The sequence below is a fragment of the Amblyomma mixtum genome, chromosome 3, assembly GCF_055824585.1.
Source record: "Amblyomma mixtum isolate Tamu chromosome 3, ASM5582458v1, whole genome shotgun sequence".
Classification (NCBI taxonomy): Eukaryota; Metazoa; Arthropoda; class Arachnida; order Ixodida; family Ixodidae; genus Amblyomma; species Amblyomma mixtum.
This window is the reverse complement of record NC_143014.1, coordinates 113,195,596-113,210,700: the sequence shown is the minus strand read 5'-3', so window position 1 is coordinate 113,210,700 and position 15,105 is coordinate 113,195,596. Positions and strand designations below refer to the sequence as shown.

Genomic DNA, 15,105 nt, shown 5'->3' with positions numbered 1-15,105 from the left:
GTTTTCCGCGGGGGTAGACAATTTCCTGAAGGAAACTGAGAGGGGCTCCTGTTTTCTTGAGGGAAGCGAACAACACCCACCTTTCAGGGTTGTACATTAGACAGCACATAAGGTCATGCTCTATATCTGAGGAGGTTCAGCTGCTACCTTGTCGTTCTTTGTTTTTCGTCAGCACTATACCAGACATGTGTATAGAGAGATGGTACCACTTTTATTTCTATTTGTTTTTCATGTGTCTTTATAATGCAGTTTACGACTCCTGTCATCCCCCGCAAGACCGATCTTTTCGAGCCCATAAAGCTCTCTCTCTCCGTTATGCTATCGTTCAGAACGGTGACAACGTGGCATGAAAGCGCCTAGGCTCGTTCGAGCCACATCTGTCTTGTGCCCCTTTTGTGGGCAGAGATGGCTACGAATATTGCTATGCCGCGGTACACAAGGCACGCAACAGAGAGCTGCCTCTCGGCCATTCCTTGGCATTTTGCCGAATGAGCAAAGGGCAGCAAACATTCGCTCCTGAAGACGACGTAGAAGCACCGCAATTAAATTCCGCCCTCAGCGTTGTCTTCTCGCATTCGCGGCATCAGCGTTCTTTTGCTGCTGACGCTCGAAGCCTCCTCACGCAAGAATATTCTTGCGTTATCAGAATGCTCTGCAGTGAACATGCAGTGAAAATTAAGATTTCATGAGGTAAACTTTGAATGAAATGGTAGACAGTGGCCCTTTTTTTTGGCGAAGGAAAAAAAAAGTATAAGTCACGAAGCTTTCCATCCAAAAACTATTCTGATTTACGCCGGTCCAATGTTCACCTTTTCCCAAAATTTTGTTCGTACGCTAGCTTTCGTTTCTGCTTCACCCGTTCCGCTAATGCGGCACCAAGTGCGTTCACTTGTTGAGCTTGAGGTTGGTGGCTCTGCTTCCGGCAGCCGTGGGTGCATATATCGGCGAGGGAGAAAGTGAAGAACATGGACGAGCTACTATTTAGCGGTATGATAGCGGACGCTAAGCGTTCGGAATTATTTCGCATCTTTTCACTTCATCGCACACGGCCGTGTTGTTCTGAGACGTAAAGCCCCGAAGGATTTAGCGTGTAATAGGATTATACTAACAGAAAATCAACGGAGACCGCACAGGAGATAAGGCGCGCGCCTATCCATGCCTGCAACTTTTCTTCTGATCCTGGCACATGAAAAACAGCCATCCTACAAAGCCAGGCTCTTCCTCAAGGATTCGACTTCATTTTCTCTGTATCGACGTTGAGTAATAGATTGGCAGAGCCAGGTCCGAGACTCATTACTCAGTTCTAGATCTTCAGCGCCTCCGTAAGAGGTGATGCAAAAAGAAGTTCTACTTTTTTAAAACAAACTTTTACAAAAAAAAAACATTACAAACTATCATCTTGTAGTAGTGGTTTGAAATTCACTTGGAAACTTGTAGACGAATTTCCTTGAAAACCATTCAAATCTGCCGCTACTCATTAATCAACTCTACAGTCTTTTTTACATCGGACTTACGATGGAATAAGCACATTAATTATATTGCGAATAAGACAGCATCACGTTTGGGTTTTTCTACGGCGGAATTTTAGCCATGTAACTTAAAAACACAGCTGTATTTCAGTCATGTACGCTCCATACTTGAACATGGATGTGTTTGCTGGGACCCACACACATCTGAGTGTGTAGGAAAATTAGAGAAAATTCAGTATAGGGCAGTTAGATTTGTTCTTGGTAATTATAATCGGCAAGTTAGTATGACGGAAAGCAAACGAAAACTTAACTGGTAAGAGTTGAAGGACCGTAGAAGCTACATCAGATTGAAATTTTTCCATGAGATTTAGTATTCAAAAACTGGCATAAACCGCGAACAATATATCCATGCACCTCATTATATATCAAAGCGACTGGACCACTGCTTGAAGGTCAGGGGATTTTCTTGCAAGGGTGACGTCTTGCGTTATTCTTTTTTGTTAGAACTGTTCGGGACTGGAACAGTTTGCCATCGAGCATTGTATGCATTATATCTAATGAAGCATTTTTCCATGCACTTCAATAATTGTTTTATACCTATAATGAAGTCTGTACCCCCCTGCTGTAATGCCCTGCGGGGCGATGCAGGTAACTAATAAATAAATAAATAAAAAATACAAAGAACGATTAAGTTCATCTTTTCATCTTTTCTTTTCCTTTTTATTATTACTGCTATTATCTTTATATTACTTTATTATTGTTATTTTTAAAACAAATTTCGTCACCAGCTTGCTTGTCTGAGTCTTTGCTTCCAATAGTTGACCTGCGCTCTATAAATGGCGCTCTAGCTAGATGGCTTTGGCTTAAACATCTCAAACCACAACGTACCCTAGTCTGCCCCATCACAAAGCACTTAACAAGAGCCTTCGACCCTACGAATTTAGTTGGTTTGCAATATTAAAATAGAACAACTGAAAAAAAAACCGAGTCACGAACAATGCTCTCTCGGGGAATAACATTTACAGAGTAAATCTCTTTTCTTTCCTTAGCTGCAAATTAATACTTTGGGGCCTTGTTAACAACATTCTTAAAGAACATAACACGTTAACATTTAGGCTGCCTGCTATGATATCTACAGTCAGTGTCTAGTGACCTTGCCATTTTCCTGCCAAAACTCCACTTAAAACTGGTTCCAATGCCCTTGTTTCGTATCCCCGAGTCATCTTCTTCTAGAATGCTCGAGTACCTTTCATCGGATTATCCAAAGGGAATATACTAATCCCACCCATTCTTTCCTCCCTAATCTACACACTAATACCCACTAATCCACCTTAATTTATTTTCTGGCGAAAGCCTACTCTAAATATTTTGGGAGTCGTTTGGAAGTTTTTGGGGTTGGACCACCTTCCAAATTTTGACAGTTCTCAGATTTTCAAATTCGGTGGCGCCCTACGATTAGTCCGCTAGTGGTCACGTGGTGTTGATGACGTCAGGACCATCTAATTACATTCATAGATCGCGGGTAGTCTTCATACGACTACTGGCGCTGCAGTGCAGCGGTTCAGCGATGTGCCACTGCCCTGGCAAGTGGCTGTTCCAAACACCCCGTGCTGGAGCTAATAATAATAATAATAATAATAATAATAATAATAATAATAATAATAATAATAATAATAATAATAATAATAATAATAATAATAATAATAATAATAATAATAATAATAATAATAATAATAATAATACAGATTTATTCATCACAACAATGTAAAGGGCCGAAGAAAAAAGCCAGCAAGGCTTGACGAGCCCTCGGCCCCTACATATACGAAGGCATCAGGGAAACAAAGAATACATACTACGCAACAATATCACAATAACAAAAATAATACTAAAAACTTACGGTGCAAACATTGAATCAAAAAGAAAAATGAAAAGATTATAGAACCAGACTAATTTTTCAAGCTCAGGAATTGTTTACAAGGATCACAGATCGGCGTACTAATTACATCAATATTTTTATAATGTAACATGTTCAGATGTTTCGGCAGCTGGGAGACAATCATCTGTGACACGTAGTTTGTTTTTGGAGTTTTAGTCTGCCGCGGGGAGTGTTGTCTCGTGTTATACAGCTTTTCGCTCGGCGTTAGGCAGGCCGGTGTCCCCAAACAACCGGTATGACGAAGTAGCTCCTTCTTATACCTCGAAAGCAGTTGAAAACTATAGATCTCAAAAATTTTTATAATACAAGCATCTTCAAAGTACTGGTTTGTATTCTAGTTGAAACTAAGCAGGAATATACATCTTATCGCCTTCTTTTGAAATAGAGAAATTTTATTAAGGTTATTTAGAGTGGTTGTGCCCCGGACAAGGTGACAATAATTAAAATGGGATAAAAACAAACATTTGTACATGAGCTCCTTAATCCTCGCAGGAAGCATTGTTTTCAGGTGATATAGGTGTCCTACGACTCGAGCGAGTTTAGGCAAGATAGTATCTACATGATGGTCCCGTTGCTCTTCCCGAGCGTCCGTAAGGCTGATGCGCAGCGCCATGGTGGGCAGGTGGCAACTGCATTGAATTTATATGAATGAATTTCACTGCCTCCTGCCACGGGGGCCAGGTAGCTCACAACCCGGTCGGCAGATTATCACGTGCCATAGTGGCCACCTTGTGATGAAGCTGCAAGTTAACGCGACCTCTCTCGACCAATCATTAACTTCGACCAGTCATTCCCACAGTGCACTTCTTGGGCTTTTCTTTTGTAAGGGGGGGGGGGGGGGGTAGAGGAAGGGAGGGGCGCTTCCATTCGCACAGTGCACTTATTGGGCTTTTTTTGTAGAAAAAAAATGGGTGTAGAATGTTTTTCCAAAATTTCTTGCCTATGCGGCAGCCAAATCCACCCCCATAACTCCGCCCCTTGTTAGGACGTTCTCGAGACAGGAAAATAGAGCGGCGAGACTGTGAAGACCTCCCACTTCGAGCTGCAGGGTGCGAGGTGAAAAGGCTTCAGAGTTCTGACACCACACTGCGCGCCACATAAGCCGAAGCTGAGAGGCGTCGTACCGGTTTGCTTACAGCTGCTGCGTGATCGCGTGTGGTTTCACCACAGCACCACGACATTCCCATCGGCGTCTCAAGGCCATACGTGGCAAGGGCCATCTCCGATTGACGAGTTAACTATACTCTAGTTGTGCACCAGCTGTCGCTTAATTTCACTTTAAATTTCCGTAACCATTGCACGATTATTTTTTTCCTCCAACACCGATATTTTCCGAGGCTAAGTAATACATCTTGGGGAAAAAACACAGCGCACTCCTAAGACACGGACGAAGAAAGACAAGACGATACAGTGCTGACTTCAACTGATTATTTTATTGTGGAGCAACATATATACGTATACGTTCGAAAAGTGGGCGGGAAGACATGGGTAATTGCTGCTTTGAGTGCTGTGTTCGAACGTATATATATGTTGCTCCACATTAAAATAATTAGTTGAAGTCAGCACTGTAATGTCTTGTCTTTCTTCGTCCGTGTCTTAGGAGTGCGCTGTTCCCCCAAGATGAACTACCAACTAGCCCGCTCTTCCACCCTTGTAAGTAATACAGACGACCGATAGACATTCAACCACTCGTAACCCCACCGCAAGATTTTGTTTTTTACTAGCTTCACTAACACCACAGATACCGGCGATTAAAATGGCACACCTCATCTTCCAACGCAACTCATACACTCTAAAGGCAAAAAAAAGGAAAGAGGTTTGGACTGCGCCTTGCCCATGAATGCATCATGATTCGATACCTCGTATCTTTATTTGCGGTGGCCACACCAGCTAGTCCGCCCGTCGGCGAAATCACTTGCCTGTCGCCCCGCCGCGGTGGCTCAGTGGTTACGGCGCTCGGCTGCTGACCCGCAAGACGCGGGTTCGATCCCGGCCTCGGCGGCTGAATTTCTTGAAGGAGAAATTCTAGAAGCCCGTGTGCTGTGCAATGTCAGTGCACGTTAAAGAACCCCAGGTGGTCGAAATTTCCGGAGCCCTTCACTACGGCGTCTCTCATAGCCTCAGTCGCTTTGGGACGTTAAACCCCAATAAACAAACAAACAAACTTGTGTGTCTTTCACCGCTTTCATTGCGACCGTATCATGGACCCGGATCTCAAGGCGTGACTTCTGCAAGTGACAACCGCTATGGACTTCGAACCCTAAAAGTGTGTCCTGCTAGAAACCGGAGATGGCAGCAACGACTCGTCGGCGGGCTCACGGGCCGACTGGAGGCTGCGGCGCACGCTCGTCGTTAACCCTCGACTTCCGCACCAGGCGGCCGCGGAGATGTCCGCAGAGCAGACTACTGTCCCCCGACCAGAAGTGTAGTCATGCTTGCAGCAAACGGCAGCGCCGGGCTTCCTGTCACTCGCCATGACATCACCGATTCATGACGTACGCATTCTTGAAAAATACATCCAGAAACCGCCACTAAGGGGTGATCAGTCGGCCCACTATTTTTAAAAATCACGTTTTCTTTAACGGTAGTAATAAATCGCTGACTTCATTTCAAGGACTCGTACTTTGTGTGAATGCTCAAAACCATTCCTTCTACCCACTGAACACATTTGCCGGCAGTCTTGAAAAACGTTTCAACCGTCCCGGCCGCGGCGGTTGAATTTCTTTGGAGGAGAAATTCTAGAGGCCCGTGTACTGTGCGATGTCAGTGCACGTTAAAGAACCCCAGGTGGTCGAAATTTCCGGAGCCCTCCACTACGGCCTCTCTCATAGCCTCAGTCGCTTTGGGACGTTAAACCCCCATAAACCAACAAACCAACCAAAAAACGTTTCTTAGTCCTTTTAAATTTGCCCAAGATGCTATATATAACAGCTGCAGTTAGATGCGTTGGAAGAAAATAATAAGCCTTAAATTTGCCTCTTTAAACCCTTAATATGGCGTCCGAAAATCTGAACACAGGTATTGCATCAATTCCTTCGAGATTTACTAATCTTGTTGTGTGATCGGAGCGAAATAACTGAATGAGCAGCACGTGTCTGCGCACTAGTATATCTGTTGGTGTTCATTTAAGGCCGCTGCGTGATTATAGCCGGTTTCCTACTTTGTGCTGACTACTGCGAAGTTTTTCTTGCATCATTTGCAACTTTATTTACCTGGCTTCTTTTATCGTCGGGTCAGCCCTACTGCGGGAGCAGGCGATAAAGGGACAAGTTGAAATCACCGGGCAAACCCTGAGCGGAGATGTCGATGAACTTGTTAGAGCCGTTTAGAGATCCTAATGCGGAGTAATCAGTTTCGGAATGTTTGCGGAGAAAGCATTATAAGTTCAAAAGGAAATAAACTGACGGTGAGCCACACGGCATGGCGCCCTAGTTTGGAAAAAGCAGAAGTTACCTCCTCGATGCGTTTGTTCAGTTGAAACAACGTCCCGTTTCGGCCAGTCGTTCCCTGGCAGTCAGCTTGGGTTCGGAAGCCTTGGCGTAGCTCAGAGATGGCCCGCACGAATGTACACCCGTAGGCAGCATTTGATTAATGACGCGATTCGCACGCAGGCGATACTGCCCTTGATGACCGGGTGTGAATCCCGCTGCGCTCAGAGGCAAAAGTTCGGGAGTTAACCACCCGTATCTGTGCCCTCTTCTCGATTTCGAAAGGTCGCATGTTATTTGCGAAATGTGCGCAGCGGCCCTCCTTGACTCGACTCCACATTTGGACGCTTTTCACTCCTTGTGTTCTGTTTGATAACGGTTCGAAAAACTAGCTACGAAAAGCTGGTTTAAGCTGGATGAAATTTTCAGCAACAGGAGTGGGAAAAATTCGCCAGAGAAGAGCGTTGAACGATGTCGATATGGCTTTGGCTTTCCGTTCATTAAATCGGCGTGCTGTCGCTGCATGTTTTTTTTTTTTTAAATCAGTTTATAGGTTTCGGCGTGCTACCGTTTTGCGTCTTTACGTTCAGGGAAATGATTCTGCAGATGGATTTATTGTACTATTTTTTGCATGGTGAACACGAATAGAGCATGGCGCGTGTGTGCAGTGAAAAGATTGTGGAATGGCATTGCCCGCGTTGTTTTAGTGTCACTTTAAGAATATTCTTTTAATTTTAATTCGCCAAGCTTGCCTGCTGGACATCTCTCAAGATGGTTAGCTTTTTTACTCAAAGTTGGAGGGAGGTCTGAAAAATGCTGCAGTGTTGCAAAAATCCTCCGATAAAAACAAATTAAAACCTATTTTGCAATGTGAATGTTCGTTACTGAATATCGGGTTTGTCACTGCGTAACTGTAGTTTGTTTTCAGGCTAGAACTATTCGCCCTTTTCACTAAATCTGCAGTTACTTTAGCGCTGCAGGCTCACGGTAACCGCATTTTTTTTTCATCGTCTTTGTGAAAACCACCAATCATAGTTTTAGTATAGCTCCATTCCATGTTTGTTTGACGAGGATTAAGAAAACGAAAGCTATTCCTGCCATTTCTTTGTAACAGGGCTTCAAAAGCGTGCTTCCAATGAGGTGGTAAACTTCGCAACTACCAGGACCTTTTTTTTTTTCTTGGCCAATCGTCTTCAGGAGGAATGTTAGCGTTGTTATTCTTCCATGAAACAGGTTGCCCCCACAGTGCTCCCGCTGTGGTCCCGGGCTGAAGCCCTGGATCAGAGTGAATTTTGAACCCCAAATATACTGAGAATGCTCTATATTTTCTCTGTAGTCAGGTGGATGCTAAATAATAATTACTACATAGGTATAAGACAGTTACGTATTCCGCTTTAAAGAGAGTATGGCCATGCACGTATACAGGCCCAATTAAGCGCGTAGACATTTTTCCACATTTTTTGAGCTGATCGAGCAAGCTAGATGCGGCTTTCTAAAGCTCTTAATACGGGTTCGCGCGTAATACAGCCAGCGAGAATAGAAACTTCCTTCCTGTATTTCTTGCGAACCACGTCCTATTTTCTTTAGAGCCTATTGACAGATTCTTTTCAGCACCTTCTATAAGCATTGTGCCTTCCTAGCTTGTCTTCAGCGCATTTTTTCCTACGCGTTCAGATAAGCGTGAACGTTCCGCGAGTCTGTGTAGTGTAAAGAGGGTGCTGTGCGCATGCACGCAACCACCTTTACTACCATAGCATGCTGCACAATCATAGCGTGCCACAAAGACAGCCCCGCATCTGCACGAGACGAATGAGCCCCACAGCGTATATAGGGCAGAACGGAGGACATTATCTTCATGACCAACTTCCTTACGTCTTCACATTTGTGAAGAGTGCGTGCGGAGGCGCCCGCCCCCGGGCGGAAGGCTAAGACATACGCGCCGTGGGCTCTTTCATGGTTCCGCGGGCGTGGGATGCGTGAATGTTTTCATGGATCCCGCGCTTGAAGACCTTTTACGGCCACCGTGCAATTTGAGGCTTTAGCCTGGAACTCACGATGGTTAACGCGCAATATCCTGCGCACGACAATCACGGGAAAGGCGCGTTGAGCGGATACATAGCATAACCGTGACAGAAAATACTCGTCATTCCGGCGCATGAGATTCTAAGCGCAGCAAAAAAAACGCTGAAGCCTCGTTGGTCTTAACTGCGGCTCGAACATTACGAGACAAAGTTTGTTATAAAAATAAATAAATGAAGAGAGCACTTGCAATTATGTGCAAGAAGAAACCGGACGCTTTGAGAGACTGAAATGTAGTGCTTGAAGGGCGTTATCTTGGATTATTTTTTATTATGTTTCAATCTGTTAAAATATTCACGTTTTAAAGCGGAAGCCTTTAATGCCTCATCGTTGTAAGCAAGAGCTGTCGACAGAAATGTCACGCTTTTCAGTTGGTCGAAACGGTCGTGATGTCACAGTGCGCGAATTTCAAACGGGGCCAATTGTACTTTGGCTACTAACCCTGCAACCAATTGAAGGGATCGTAGAGTGATGCTCCAAGTAAGTTTGACCGGGGTTAGGTAATGCTGACTTGACCAATTAGTCCAATTAACCTTTCTAGTCAGACCAGATAAATAAATAAAACCGAGTAACAAATAGACCGAGCTAGGGAATCGAACCCCGGTCTCCAGAGTGCGAGTCGAGCACGCTACCACTCCGCCATGCCAGCTCGGTGGTTTGGAATGAACAAAGGTGCGTCTAGTGAATACGGTGTCTTCGTTCACTCCCATCTTCCTCCCTTCCCGTTACGGCGAGGTTTAGGTGTCCACCGAGATAGAGAGGCAAATAAATTTCCTTTCCTCAAAAACCAATTTACCGACGAGCAAGGCGTATTTGTCCGCGTTTCAGATTGGTCCAAATTGTCGTGACGTCACCACGCGCGAATTTTGACGGGTGTCCACCGAAATATGTGAGACAGTTAATGCGTAATTTCCTTTCCTCAAATACAATTTTTATTTTCTTCACTACGGCCCCTCTTTCTTCTTTCACTCACACTTCCTCCCTTCCTGTACCGTGCGGCTCAGATGTCCATCGAGACAGAGAATTACAGCCCCATTTCCTTCCCTTAAAAAGCGTTGCGTTCAAAAGGCAACGCATCGCGCCGAACGGGTGGTGGCATTCCGTGGACACCCTGGCAGCGCTACAACACGCTGTCGCGTTCCACTCCTAAAGGCGAAGCTTAAGCGTCATTAATTGGCAGTTAATTAATGCAACAACAATATGTGTAGTGAACAATCGCGTAGCAGAATGCAGTACTCAGACTTTCGCCTTTCACCACTTTAGCCGCTAAAGTTCCTCGTAATTTTTAGCTTTGTTGACATAATTATTGAAATATAAATCACCTTTCTTTGAAATGCATTGCCAGGTTACCATTAAATAAACACTTATAATTTGTAATTCATATATAGAACGCACCAACTGAAAAAAAAAAAATAGAACCTTCCCATCCGAAAGCCCAGCTGTAGGGTTTTTCAGTTTATCCTAGTTGTCGCGCGAACTTTGAGTCCACAGAAAGCTGCAAGCCAGTCGATGCCAGTTATTACGGCCGACCTCTTTCAATGAAATCGCGACTTTCCGTCTTGATACTAATACCACGCTCCCATTATATAGCTCATTTAGGCTTTCTGGATGTTTCCGACGGCGTCGACGCTACATCGCTTTTTGGAGGGATCTGTATCGCAGTTAACATTCATCAAGCCGATTCGGTAGTTTTTAAAAGGGGCGCGTCCATAATTCCATTTAGCTTTAAACGGAGCTACAGCCCACATATACTAGAGCACATGGAGCACTAAGGCATCTGAAGGCCTAGAGAGTGCTCGTAAGAATTTGTTCCATTTTCAAAAACTGAAATTTGTAGATCGCGACTAAGTAGCTTTCGTCTATGTTGCTCGTTACTTTGACGATTGAGCTTCGATATCATAATTTCAGTTTATCGCTTCCTGCGTTCAAATTAATTGTGCGCTTCTGTTCAGCTGAGGAACTTATTTCTTTCCTGATTTCATATGGCATTATTCATTGTTTGAGAGTCATCAGTGCGATTGGCAGGGTGTGCATGAATTTAGCAATAGGCATTGTTACTGTGTCTCAGAAAGAGAGGCATATATTAGGCAACAGGGTCAACTTTCATTACTCATCTAAAATCATTACATCGTAACATCAAGAGGATGGAAGAGGATTTTTTTTAGGTTATACCACTGCATGCTAGTACCTGTTAAAACTATGACCTCTAAAGTTTATGGCCCGGTTCGTAGTAGCATCGATACTAGCGCGCATAAGCTGGTGTAAAGAATGCCGCACTGACGAAAAACACTGGGTAGAAGAGTTTAAATTTGTGCATTGCACGAAACGAATCACACGTACAAAACTGGTTGTCTAACGGACAAAGACCTATCCTTCAAGATGTATTTTTTGACGCACCAGCACATACGTAGTCGCTATAAACTACAACATAATATATTCAACCATATCACGCGGGAAACCTCCCATGTAACGGTGCCAATAAGAATTGTCACAAACATATCATTACCACGTACCAAAGATATTCGTGCAGGGAAATGGGAAAATGCTTATTTGAGTGTTCTGAAATAAGCGCAACTGTTTTCTCTAACCCCCGTTCATAAGTATTTAGTAGACGTTAGGACGCCAAACAATCATAATTGTTACGTCAAAGACGAGATACCGACTTTGTCGCCATGTCGTCTTTGACTTCGTGACAACAGCTTGCCAAGCAAAACCCGTGAAACATCTTCAGAAGGGGAAACGCTCGCTATTGTTTTGTGTCCATTAATTTCCATTAATGGGCACAAAACGCCCATTGAGCCATTGTGCATTTCGCTCTCTTGTAGAGTACAAAAGGTCTCCGCACATAGATGATAAGCGTATTACACGTATCTTCGTTGTGCACTTGCCGACGCCTGAACGTCCTGCCGAAAATGTTTTACAATTTTTTATTAGTGCTTCGTTAAGTTATCCTAACCGAAGTGAAGACACTCAAGAATTTCCGAACGTACAACAACGCGCTAGAACACGAGAACAAAGAAAACGACGAGGCACACCGGTCGCTGCGTGTCTCGTCTTCTTCCTTGTTCTGGTGCTTTGCGGTTACTCTAGTTTTGTGTTCCCCAAACTAGCCCAGTCGTACACGCAAGTCTCGAACTCTACTTCAGAAATGAAAGCGCTTGCTCTTGACAGGTGAAAAACCGCTTGATTTCCTTCAAGTTTATCTGCCTCACATTAATGAACTAACTTTTTTTTTATGGTTTGAGTAGCAGCTACATCCATTCTCTACATAAAAATCTGCTTCAAGAAACTCAGAATGCTTTAGTGGCCGCTTTCTATAATAAAAAAAAGTTCGCATTATCATTATTGCCGCTACTACCCTTTTGAGATCGCTTGCCTGCTTAAAAAAACTTTTTGTGCGCTTAGACCATTACCACGAAAGAGAGAAGAAAACAACAGTAAATTTTAGATTTTACGCCGGTAAATATCAAAAGGACAACAAAAGCAGATGATGATTTCTGAACGTAATGTGTGCATAACCTTCTGTGCCCAACTGTATTTCAAGCCTTCTCTATCTGCCCTTCTTCCAAGTGTGCTGTCGCGTCAATGTCGAACCTGTCCCAAGTTCAGGGCTGCTTTGTAAATGATTTTGCAAGAGCTCAGTGCTCAGTAGATGAAGAAAATTAACAGAAGATATGTACCTGAACCCTGGAGCTGCTGTTGGACGAGCTTTTCTTGGAGTCGGTGGTGCCATTCGCCTTGGAGTCGAAGTTTGACTGGAAAAGGACGCGGGCCATGAGTCCGTAGAGGACGCATGAGAGCAGCAGCGGTACCACGTAGAAAAGTATGATGTCGGCGAAGAAGTAGCTGCGGTAGTGGTGTCGAGACAGGGCGAACGTGCAGGTCTCAATGTTGTCGTGGCCCTTGTAGTAGACGGCCGTTGTGGTGGTGAGGGCCAACCAGGGTGAGCAGTAGGTGCAGGCGAACAGCCACACGCCCAGTATGATCTTCTTCGCGCGCTTGACCGTGCACATGGTCTGTGCCTTCATGGGTAGACAAATGGCAATGTAGCGCTCTACCGTGAATGCCGTGATTGAGAGTGACGAGGCGTTGATGCCAAGGTACTGGAGGAAGATGAAGAGTGCGCACCCGGCGCGGCCCCAGATCCACTCGTCTCCTAGCACGTAGTAGGAGATGATCTCGTTCGGCACCGATGACACCAGGACCATGAAGTCCGCCACGGACAAGCTGACCAGGTAGCAGTTCGTGGGAGTATGCATGCTTCGCGTGCGCATCACCACGATGACCACCATGATGTTGCCCAGGACGCCAGCGGCGAAGATGACACCCTGGAAGATGGTGCCGATGATTCGGTAGTGGATAGAATAGTACGTTGGGTCCTGGTACGTTCGATTGGGTCCCGGCGGTGTCGAAGTGGTGTTGTTCCAAGCCCCGTCCCAAGCCGGCCCGATAGTCGTCAGTTCAGTCATCACCAGTGTCGGCAGCAGAGCCGGGAGTAAAAACGCCACCAAGGCCATGTCACGCCGACCTTTGGGAAAAACTTTTTTTCCGACTGGTTTCCTTAGGTCTACAGAGTTCTTAACTTACTTTAATCGCCTAATTAGAAATAATCATGCGGGACAGCTTGTCAAAGACGCGGCACTAGGCGGCGCGGCTTGCTCGGAGATCAACGGCCGGCCGCCGCCGTCCAGAAGTTCGGAGCGAAGTTCGAGGCGAACTTGGAAGTTGCACCGCCGTGTCCAACGCTCCGGTGCTGAATGAGCAGAGCTGTTCGAAGGGCCCGGGCCCTCTCCCCCCAGGGCCACCAGAGAGCGTCGCGGCCTGTTGCTATGCCAACAGCGGAGCGGAGAGGTGGCGCCATCTCTGCGTCGCCGCCCACTGGCTGTCAGCTCCCATCTCGCTCCTAGAACTTGTGGCGTCTGCGATCGTTTGACGCCTCTTCGACCGAAAGGCGCACGCCAGGCGTCTTCGAGTTACTGCTGCAAAGTAGTTGCGACGAGGAAACTTTGTTTTCTTTCCGACATGGTCTTGTCTCTGCGTGCCCTATATTAAAGTGACAATCTGCCAGAATACGTACGTCGTCGCCCGCTCAGTAACTAAGTAGGATGCAGCCACTCATTACCCGCTCTTTCTTCGGGAAGAATCTGATCATATTTCCGGATCTTAATTTTTTGGGTAGACGATACTAATTGAGTCTTTTTTACGTGTTTATCTGTCTAGATTATATTCGCTGGCACGAATTAGCAAAATTGCTATGTAAATACCGAAACTAATTGGGCTAGTAGGATGGTCTTCTTGCTTGAAACTTGGGGAACCCGAATACTAGGCAAAGATTTTAACGCTAGAAAATTGGCTCTTTTCGTGGGAGTACTGAATAGATGTACAAAGCAGTCACTGCATGCCATGCGCTGAATTCGTTGTCTCTGTACAGTTATCTATCATCTGTAAGCCTGCTCAATATTTTTCTCTAAAAGTAAAAATATCCATGGCACTATCTCTGTTTGTTTTTGTGAATGCTGCCTACGTTGCTGTGCGTGTAAAGGGAACACTGATAGATACGCAATCATTCGTAAACAAAGGTCAGTCTACTTCACACACGCTTAAAAATACAACAAGGGTTTGCCAGTAAACCCTTGTTATGTTTGCTTTTAAGCCTGTGTCAGTCTAGTTAGAAAGAATATATAGAATGAAGTACTTGACTTCTTAAAAGAGTATATAGCGAAGTTTACGCTTCGTTAAAGGCAACATATTTATTTGACTCGACGTTTCGATCGGAAGACCGACCTTTTTTAAAGTGTATCTTGTAAAAGATTGGTCTTCCAATTGAAACGTCTAGTCAAGTAGATATGTATCCTTTAACAAAGCGTATTCTTCGCTATATATATATGTATATATATATGTATATATATATATATATATATATATATATATATATATATATATATATATATATATATATATATATACACACAGAAGAAGGGGGTCACAACTTCCCGATTATCTTTATTTATTACCAACAGTTTCGAACGGAGGACCGTCCTTCATCAGGGCGTCTGTATACCCTGATGAAGGACGGTCCTCCGTTCGAAACTGTTGGTAATAAATGAAGACAATCGGAAAGTTGTGACCCCTTCTTCTACAAGTCTGGCCCATTGAACGATGAGACCTGCTGCTACTATATATATATATATAT

At 44.6% G+C, this 15,105-nt stretch overlaps 1 protein-coding gene across 1 annotated transcript in view; it reads right to left on the bottom strand.

Moving 5' to 3' along the window:
* LOC149351444 (thyrotropin-releasing hormone receptor-like) overlaps positions 1-13,650 on the bottom strand; it is a 283,504-nt gene extending 269,854 nt beyond the window's left edge. Inside the window, exon 1 of the mRNA XM_089577023.1 lies at positions 12,593-13,650. Within this exon, the coding sequence (XP_089433149.1) occupies positions 12,593-13,429 (837 nt within the window). The 5' untranslated portion in view covers positions 13,430-13,650. The remainder of the gene's footprint in view (positions 1-12,592) is intronic.
* Positions 13,651-15,105: the final 1,455 nt, after the last annotated feature.